Here is a 10,000-nt window from a genome sequence, read left to right as displayed (position 1 = left end):
GTGTGTGTGTGTGTGTGTGTGTGTGTATATATATATATATATATATATATATATATATATATATATATATATATATATATATATATATTCTTATAAACCATTATTAACATTAATAACATTTATAATCATTACTAAAAATGACACTAAATATTTGCACTAGCATTCTTTATAACCATTATGACTTATAATAACAGCAATTTCTTTCCTTATCATTATTAGTACAATTATCCAAACATCAGCAAATACAATGTTTCGTTATCCTTATCCTTATCATCCCCATCACATCAACAACGTAAAAAAATAAACACTAGTTGCGCTACCATCATCAACATTACCATTAAAACCATTTTAAAGACAACAATGGTAGTCCTTCTTACCACTGTCCATTATCGCTGTTTTTCATCCTCATCCAAACAACGAAATAAGCAGAAGAATATTTTAATTGTCTTTTCTATCTTCGATCTTAACAACAGCGTTACGACACTACAGTAACATTTACTATCCACATTATTATCAACACAGTCATCACTATAACGCTAATGATAACAACAAAAAACAACAATAACAACAAATATAAATATTCTCATAACCATTATTATCTTATCATCGTAACAACAACAAAAACAAAAACAACAATAGTAAGGTTTACTATTCTCGTAATAAAACATTACCTTCTCTCTAACTACAACTAAAACAAAAACAACACCTTCAGTTTCTAATATTATTACCTTCATCATTATCATCACCCCTACAACAACAACAACAACAACAACAACTTCCCATTCTCATTCCTATTCTCATCACCTTTGCAACAACACTCCCAATTCCCTTAATTCCCTCACACGCCCAAAACAACAAACAACTCCACAGCAACCCTAACAATCCCCCCCAACAACAACTACAACAACAACCTCTGCAACAACAACTACAACAGCAACTACAACAACAACCTCTGCAACAACTCTCACCAGGGCGTCGAGGTGGTCCTTGTGGCAGACGAAGAGGCGCCCGTTGAGGCTCAGGCCCGTCGGGGGACACACCTCCTTGTCCCGCAGGGTGATCACTTCGCCGGGGGGGGGGGTAAGGGGAGGGTGAGATAACAGGGGAGGGGGAATGCGAGGGGATCACGTGGGAAGGGGAGGGGAAGGGGAGAGAAAGGGGAGGGGTAAACTGTCCGCAGGGTGATCACTTACAGGGGAGGGGGAAGGGTGAGATGACAGGGAGGGGGAAGGGTGAGATGACAGGGGAGGGGGAAGGGTGAGATGACAGGGGAGGGGGAAGGGTGAGATGACAGGGGAGGGGGAAGGGTGAGATGACAGGGGAGGGGGAGGGGGAACGGAGGGCAGGGGAGGGGAGGGTGAGATGACAGGGGGGGGAGGGTGAGATGACAGGGGAGGGGGAAGGGTGAGATAACAGGGGAGGGGGGAGATAACAGGGGAGGGGGAGGGGTGAGATAACAGGGGAGGGGGAGGGGGAGATAACAGGGGAGGGGGAGGGGGAGATAACAGGGGAGGGGGAGGGGAAGGGTGAGATAACAGGGGAGGGGTGAGATAACAGGGGAGGGGGAAGGGTGAGATAACAGGGGAGGGGAAGGGTGAGATAACAGGGGAGGGGTGAGATAACAGGGGAGGGGGAAGGGTGAGATAACAGGGGAGGGGGAGGGGTTTGGAAATAGGGGAGAGGGAGGGGGAAGGGGTGGGGGTTTTGGATATAGAGGGGAAGGGGGCGGTGGAAATAGAGGCGAGGGGGAGGAGGAGGTTAGGGAATAGGGGGTAGGGGGAGGAAGGAGCGGGGAAGGGGGTTAGGGGAGGGGGGTTGCAAATAGAGAGGAAGGCGAGTTGAATACGTGGGGAAGGAGAGGGGAAGGGGTTAGGGAAGAGGGAGAAAGGAGGGGGAGAGGGAAGTCAGAGGAAGGGGAAGGGAGGGAGGGGGGACAAAAAATAGGTGGGAGGGGTAGGAGGATTGGGAAATAGGGAGGGAGAAGAGAGGGAGTTAGAGAATTGGGGGAGGAGAGGGGGTAGGATATAGGGAGGGGGATAGGGAGGAGAGGGGGGTTGGAAATAGGGAGGGGGAGGGGTGAAGGAAAGTGGGGGGAGGGGTGAAGGAAAGTGGAGGGAGTGAGGAAAGTGTGGGAGAGGGAGACGAGGGAAAGGAAGCGGGTGAGGGAGAGTTAGAAGGAGGGGTGTAGTGGGTAGGGAGAGAGGGGGGGGAATAAGAGTGGAAGGTGGGAGGGAGAGGGAGAGGAAGGGAGAGGAAGGGAGAAGAGGGAGAGGAAGAGGGGGAAGGGGAATGGAAGAGGATTAAGGAGAAGAAGAGGGAGAGGGGGAAGGAGAAGAGGGAGAAGAGGGAGAGGGGGAAGGGAGGAGAGGGAGAAGAAGGGGAAGGGGAAGGGGGGAGGGGAGAGGAAGTCAGAAGGGAGGGATGAAGGATAAACGGAGAGGAGGAGGAGAATAAGAAGGGAGACAGGGAGAAGGGAAGACAGAGGGAAAGATTAAAAGGAGAGGCGAAGGGGGAGTTGGAAGAGGAAATAAGAAAGAGGAAGAAGGGAAGAAGGGAGAATTAGAAGGGGGGATAATAAAGGAAGAGAAGGAGGGAAGAGAGAGTTCGAAGAGGGGAATAGGGAGAGAGAGATGAGAAAGGAAGACGGGGAAGGAGCAATGCGAAGGGGGTAATGGGGGGAGGGGGAGGGATGTGAAGTCAAGAGAAACAATGAAAAAAAGAAAAAAAGAAGAAAACACTTTCAAATCCAAATTTTAGCTCGATATATATATATATATATATATATATATATATATATATAGATATATATATACATAAAACATATATATACAATATATATATAAATATATATGATATATATATATATAATTATATACATATATACATGTATATATATATATATATATATATATATATATATATATATATATATATATATATATATATATATATATAAGTATCTATTACCGTGAGAAATGAATACCAAAAAGGATTTTATTTCTAGGTGGAGTAACAAATTGAAAAAAATATATATATAATTGTGGGACGCAAGAAAATGCAATGTAGTATGTTTATAAACATTTCCTCTTCCTTGCATGATGCAATTTTTATTATTATTATTATTATTATTATTATTTTTTTTTTGCATGTGCGTTTGATTCCTCGTGTAAGTTGAAGTGTAGTTTTAAAAAGTAAAAATGAGTTTCAGATTTTCAGAAACAAGTTGTAGAACAAAAGAATTTGATGATAATAAATATTTATGCGTTTGTCTGTGGGACCATATATGCTGTCTTAAAAACGTCATCTAAATGAATATAAAATATACATAAAAAAAATCTTTCCAAAAATCAAATACACATTTTTTTTTTTACTATCTTATCAAAAAGGAGTCATAGAAAACGTTCGTGAGGAAGAGGGAGAGGGGAGACTCAAGAAATCCTCACCATTTGACTTGAGTTCAACTAGCAGAAGATGTTCCAGCCTGAGACCCAATTTATCCGCTGCCGATCGCTTGATAGCGTCACTGGTCGTCTGAAGGGGGAATCTTAGGGTGCAGTAAGTGTGATCGGCGCAGTAGACGCGGAAGATTACTGTTTAGAAGAGAAAGAAAGTGGAAATTAATATCAATGGAAGATGTTAGCGGTATCAATGTTGTTGTTGTTGTTGTTTTCTCGAGGAAGAGTAACTCAGGTCGTTTTATACTGAAACTTTCGTGATGTCAAAGTCCTTAATTTGTTTGGATCACCAACAGATGGCACGGCGAAATACCTAAGATACGTCATATGGAAAAAATAATTGCATTACGAGAGAGAGAGAGAGAGAGAGAGAGAGAGAGAGAGAGAGAGAGAGAGAGAGAGAGAGAGAGAGAGAGAGAGAGAGAGAGAGAGAGAGAGAGAGGAGAAAGAAATAAAGAGAGATTAGTGATTAAATTTCACGGAAAGAGAAAAGAAACATTAACACAATAAACCATATAGACCATAATAAAAATCAACTTTAATATTCACAGACGTTATTTCACTGCCTGAATATATTTATCAATCATTGTTTCCATTTGCCTGATTTTTAGCAAGAGAACTTTTGCTAAGGGGAGAGATGTTCGTAGCACCATCTGTTGGCCAGCGAGACAACTAAACTGAATCGAATTTTGCAAAATGATAAATAATGGAGAGTTACTCTTCCTTCTTCTCAACCTTCCATGATTTGCGCATCCGAAACACGATTCAGAAACGGATTCGATTCTTGGGAATGGATTCCAATCCTGGCTAAAGATGTGTTATTGTTTTGTTTATTTACTTCATTTCAGGAAGGTAAAAGAAAAAAAAGAAAACAAAGAAAAAAAATTAAGTAAAAAGAAAATGCTAAGGGGAATTATAAAGAACGAAAGAATGAAAGAAAAAATGGGCGACATTGAAAGGTAAAAAAAAAAAAAAAAAAAAAAAAAAAAATCGGAGGTGAGAGTAAAAACGAAAAAAAAAGACACAAAGACATCCGCAAAAATTAATTAAATAAATAAATAAACACGATCTACAGCTAACACTTCCCGCAATCTAAGATAATCAAATTTAATCTTTTAGATCAATAAGCATTTAAATTATTTAAACAGTGACACTACAGACAACATAGAAGCCATTTAATACTAACAAACTCTAAAAATACAAAGCACGTTTTCTATAGCATTGCAAAGAGCAGTTCTACACAGTCCGAATTGCATTTAATTTTCAAATATTCTCTATATTTCTAATGTTATTCCTTTCGTTTTTTTTTTTTTTTTTTTGTCTTCTTTATTTTCGATAAACCTCGATTAGTGATATCAATAATATGATTTTAGTAGTAGTAGTAGTAGTAGTAGTAATATCATTACTAATGTTATTATCAATATTATTGATGGCATTATTATTATTCTCAACATTAGTATTATTATTAGCATTAACATCATTATTGTTATCACCTTTATCATTTTTATCATCATTAATATAATTGTTGTTTTGTTGCTATAATTGTCATTAATATGACATTTTTAATAACAACATTAGTAGTAGCAGTAATAATATCACTTTTATAATATCATCATCTTCATTATTATTATTATCCTTATTTTTTTCATATTATCATTATTCTTTAAAGATTTTTATTATCCTCATTTTCAAAAAAATATTATTATTATCATTATCATTATTACAATTATTATCACTATCATTATCATCACTATTACTATCATGATTAATCTAATCATCATTATCACCATTTCAAACAAAGCTTTCAAGTATTTCTTTCCACAAGATCAACCTCGTCTTATTTCCGGACTGCAACAGATTAGCAACTTTTGCACAGAACGAGACACTTCAGAAGCACACTAAACAGACTCGCAATCTCAGCGATCGAAGTAAAAGGCAGAAATGGATCACCGAAAGAGAACTAAGAGGGGGAAGTCAATGCTATAGCGAGAGAAATGGGCAGAATGTTGCTCTTACAGTGACATTAATTTCAGCCGAGAGATATTTCTGAAAAAGAGAATGTGACTAATCTATGATGCGTTTGAAAAAATGGTTTTTTATTGGTCGTTCTGCTGTGTTATTACTGCCTTTTCTTGTAATTAAATATATATATGTATGTATATGTATATATATCTTCTGAGCCGCCGTGGTCACAGCATGATACTTAATTGTAGTTTTCATGTTGTGATGCTCTTGGAGTGAGTACGTGGTAGGGTCCCCAGTTCCTTTAGGAAGAGTGCGGTGGTACCTTTTAGTAATCATTCTCTCTAATTTATCCGGGATTGGGACCAGCACTGACTTGGGCTGGCTTGGCACCCAGGGGTAGGTAGGCAATCGAAGGTGAAGTTCCTTGCCCAAGGGAACAACGCGCCGGCGGTGACTCGAACCCTCGAACTCAGATTGCCGTCGTGACAGTCTGAGTCCCATGCCCTAACCATTCGGCCACCGCGGCCTTTACGATCATGGGCTTCCATGATTTTCTGTGGCAATTAGAGCGTGGTTTGCCATTGCCTTCCGCCTGGTGTTTTTTTTTTTCTTTCTTTTTCTTTTTCTTTTTTTTTGTCGAGTCACCATCTCTGTTTACCCGGCACTGACTTGGGCTGGCTTGGCCACCCAGTGGCTAGGCAGGCAATCGAGGTGAAGTTCCTTGCCCAAGGGAAACAACGCGGCGGCCGGAGACTCGAACCCTCGAACTCAGATTACCGTCGTGACAGTCTTGAGTCCGACGCTCTAACCATTCGGCCACCGCGGCCCCATGTATATATATACACATATGTTTATAAATATAGAATGTATTCATACATAGATATTTAAAAGCAATTTCTGTGTATTGGAAACCTGCTCAGCCCTGAACTAAAAAAAGAAAAAAAAAATTCAATTCAAAATATTTATCCCACACAACGCTCTCCACCCCTCCCCCCCCAAAAAAAAGCAGAAAGACCAATAAAAAAAGAGAATAAGAATCAGAGCAAAGATATATAGAACTATATATATGAACATATAAATCAAGGTCAAGAGCGAGCTCGAGAGAGGGAGACCAAAATACGTTACCAGAGGACGACATCAAAAGGTGCGACACAGAACTATCCGGTGCCAAGCTGCCGCCCTTACTGTCATCCTGCGCCCTCATCATGCGGTGCGCATCGGCACTGTCCTCGTGGGACGAAACCCCGAACAGGCTGATCGGCCGCCCGCTCGTCGGCAGCTTCCACTTGTTCACGCCCGCAGCCGACCCGTCGCGTTCGTGCCGCTCGAGGGCGTCGGCCACGCTCAGCATGAGGCCGGCCTCCTCCCGGAGCGCAGAGCCGAACGACTCCATGTCGCGCGCCACCTCCTCTTGCAGGGTCTGGGGGGGAGGGGGTTGGAGGGGGGGGAGGGTTGGAGGAGGGGGGAGGGAGGGTTGGAGGAGGGGGGGAGGGAGAGTTGGAGGAGGGGGGGAGGGAGGGTTGGGGGAGGGGGGGGTTGGGAGGGTTGGAGGAGGGGGGAGGGAGGGTTGGAAGAGAGGGTGAGGGTGCGGGAGGGGGTGAGGGTGCGGGAGGGGGTGAGGATGGGGGGAGAGGCAAGGAGAGTGAGTTCAGACGGAAGGGGAGGAGAGAGGAGAGGAGAGGACAAAGGAGAGGAAACGAAGGGCAAGGAAAGGGACGAAGAAGAAAAAAAGACAAACAAAATTAGATTCAAATTACACGACAATAATAATAATAATAATTAATATTAATAATAATAAATTAATAAAATATAAAAATAAAAGAATGGTAATAAAAAAAGGAAAATCTATCGCACACTTGAGCAGCTCTACTCTCCAATAATACAAATGCAAACAAACAGACCAAACAAAACAAACAAAAATACACAAAATAACATGAACACGAACAAAACAAACAAGCAGACGGACAGACATACAAACTCAAACAAACAAACAAGAACACACTAACAAATAAGAACACGAACAAAACAAACTAACAAGCAGATAGACAAACTCAAACAAGAACATAAACAAAAATACAAAACAAGAACAAACAACACGAATACAAATAAACAAGCAGACAGACAGACATAATCAAACTCAAACAAACAAGAACACGAACAAAATAAACAAGCAGACAGACAGACATAATCAAACTCAAACAAACAAGAACACGAACAAATCAATCAAACAAGCAGACAGACAGACATAATCAAACCATACTAATCACGGATTCTAATCAATTCCCGTATTCATGCCCGAAATTCCGCGACTGCAGCCCCGCCATTGAGCGGCGAGAAGCCACACACAGTTCGTGGTCTCAATTAATCGAATGCTAGTAATTAGATTGGAAAAAAAGGAAAGTTTAATTACCTGTGGTTTTGATGAATTGTTTGCGCTTCTATTTTTTTTTTTTTGTTTTTTTCGTCTTTTGTTTTGTTTTCTGTTTTTTTATGGGTTTTAATTTCGCGTGTTGGGAATTCGATGCGTCTGATTAAGGTTTGATGCCGTGTTAGGGGAATCAATTCCGTTTTTTTTTTTTCTTTTTCTTTCTTTTTTTCTTTGCTATGTTTCCATGGTGTTTTTTTTTTTTTTGTCCGTTTATTTTTTTGGTATTTGATTTTATAGATATTAATTTCTGATTATGAACCAAATCACTTGTTGTTCATTAGATTAAAAAAAAACAGATTAATTACCTATAGTTTCTCGTAGTTATTAGACTTTCTCAAGATTTATTCTTTATTTTTCTTCTGTCTTGTTTCTATCTTATATCGAGGATTTTAATTACGGATTTCGGACTTGATCGTATGTTAATTTTCGGATTTCCTAGCCTGATAAAATTAGATTAACTTATTGTTTACATTCGATAATTCCTTCGTTTGTTCGGTATCACGAGATTATGGCTATTATAAATATGTATTTATTTTTTCTTTATATAGATACTATTTTCATATCATGGATCTAATATCCTGATAGACATCTTTAGTTTTTTTATTATTTATTTTTATTACTATTATTTTATCATTATTATTATTATTATTTTATGTCCCGCACGCACCTTGCACGAAAACCCATAAGCCACCTTCACCCTTTTATTTCTTTTAAAAAATCAACCCCCAACCCCCCTTAACCCCATACCCGTACCCCTTGATCCTCTACCCCTTGGAACACCTTACCTTCAACCCCTTCTAACCCCTCACCCCCATACCCCAACCCCTTCCCCCTTCCCCCAACCCCCTCCAACCCTAACGTCTTAACCCCTCCACCCCCCCCTTCCCCCAACCCCCTCCAACCCTAACGTCTTAACCCCACAGCCCAACCCCCTCCCCCTCCCCCTCCATCCCCCCCTTACCTGCAGGAATTGCGCCGCCGCGGGGTTGGTGAAGACGGGCGTCCTGACGGTGACGACCCAGCGGTGGACGAAGTGGATGACTCGTCGCTTGCAGGCCACGATGAACAGGTCGTCCTGGCTGTTGCTCTGGCTGTCGATCCGGTAGGTGGGGGGGGGGGGGTTAAGGAAGGGCTTGCTGGGGGGTGGGATGCTTGCGGGGTGCTTCCGTCTGGTTGTTTGTGCGTGCGTGCGTGCGTGTGTGCGTGTGTGTGTGTGTGTGTGTGTGTGTGTGTGTGTGTGTGTGTGTGTGTGTGTGTGTGTGTGTGTGTTTGTGTGTGTGTGTGTGTGTTAATAGTACTGATTAACTCTCTTTCTAATAGCATTAACTGTTAGAATGACGAGTGAAGAAAATTAAATAAAACACTAAAAATTAAATAAGATATAAAAAAGAGAACATATGAAGCCAAAAAAAAAAAAAATGGAGATAAAAAATGAAAGACAAGAAGACGCACACACACACACATACACACATACACTCACTCAAAGAAAATATGAAAAAAAATATGAAGAGATAAAAAAAAAAAAAAACAGCAACATTAATTCTATTTCTTTCCCAAAAGGATATTGTCTGAGCAGCTCCTGGGTCAGCTGGGCGTAGGGCATGAACACGATGTGGGTCAAGAGGAAGTCGTCGAGGAAGAGGTCCATGGAGGCCAGGTCACAGCGCCTCAGAGGGAGGTCAGAGAGGTCAGCGCCGCCGCCGCCGCCGCCCACGCTCCCGCGACGCCCGTCCAGCCGCGTCTCCAGGAGGTGTTCGAGCATCTTCTGGGGCGTACCCGACATCACTGTGTACCTGGGGGAGGGGAAGGGGGGGGGGGGTGAGATTTGAGATTTAACACAGGGGGAAGGTGGGGGGGGGTGAGATTTGAGATTTAACACAGGGGGAAGGAGGGGGGGGGATTTTGAGATTTGAGATTTAACATAGAAGGGGAAGGAGGTGGGGGGGGGGTGAGATTTGAGATTTAACACAGGGGGTAAGGTGGGGGGGGGTTTTTGAGATTCGAGACTGAACATACAAAAATATAAGCGCATGATATAAATGGGTTACTGCTGGTAATTATAGAATGTTAAAAGTGCTCACCTATACACATGCTTAAAAATCATAATAATATAAAAAAAAAGACTTCAGTAGATTACAAAGATTATTGAATG

The 10,000-nt window shown here is 41.5% G+C and overlaps 1 protein-coding gene across 1 annotated transcript in view; it reads right to left on the bottom strand.

The window, feature by feature from the left end:
- The window catches only part of LOC119597554 (rap guanine nucleotide exchange factor 4-like), a 38,180-nt gene that overhangs the window by 12,649 nt on the left and 15,531 nt on the right, over nucleotides 1-10,000 (bottom strand). Inside the window, exons 5-9 of the mRNA XM_037947131.1 lie at nucleotides 9,414-9,641; nucleotides 8,810-8,954; nucleotides 6,546-6,840; nucleotides 3,445-3,590; nucleotides 969-1,070 (exon numbers count right to left, since the gene is read on the bottom strand). Of these exons, the coding sequence (XP_037803059.1) occupies nucleotides 969-1,070; nucleotides 3,445-3,590; nucleotides 6,546-6,840; nucleotides 8,810-8,954; nucleotides 9,414-9,641 (916 nt within the window). The remainder of the gene's footprint in view (nucleotides 1-968; nucleotides 1,071-3,444; nucleotides 3,591-6,545; nucleotides 6,841-8,809; nucleotides 8,955-9,413; nucleotides 9,642-10,000) is intronic.

The sequence above is a fragment of the Penaeus monodon genome, chromosome 39, assembly GCF_015228065.2.
Source record: "Penaeus monodon isolate SGIC_2016 chromosome 39, NSTDA_Pmon_1, whole genome shotgun sequence".
Classification (NCBI taxonomy): Eukaryota; Metazoa; Arthropoda; class Malacostraca; order Decapoda; family Penaeidae; genus Penaeus; species Penaeus monodon.
This window is presented reverse-complemented; position numbering and strand designations above follow the sequence as displayed.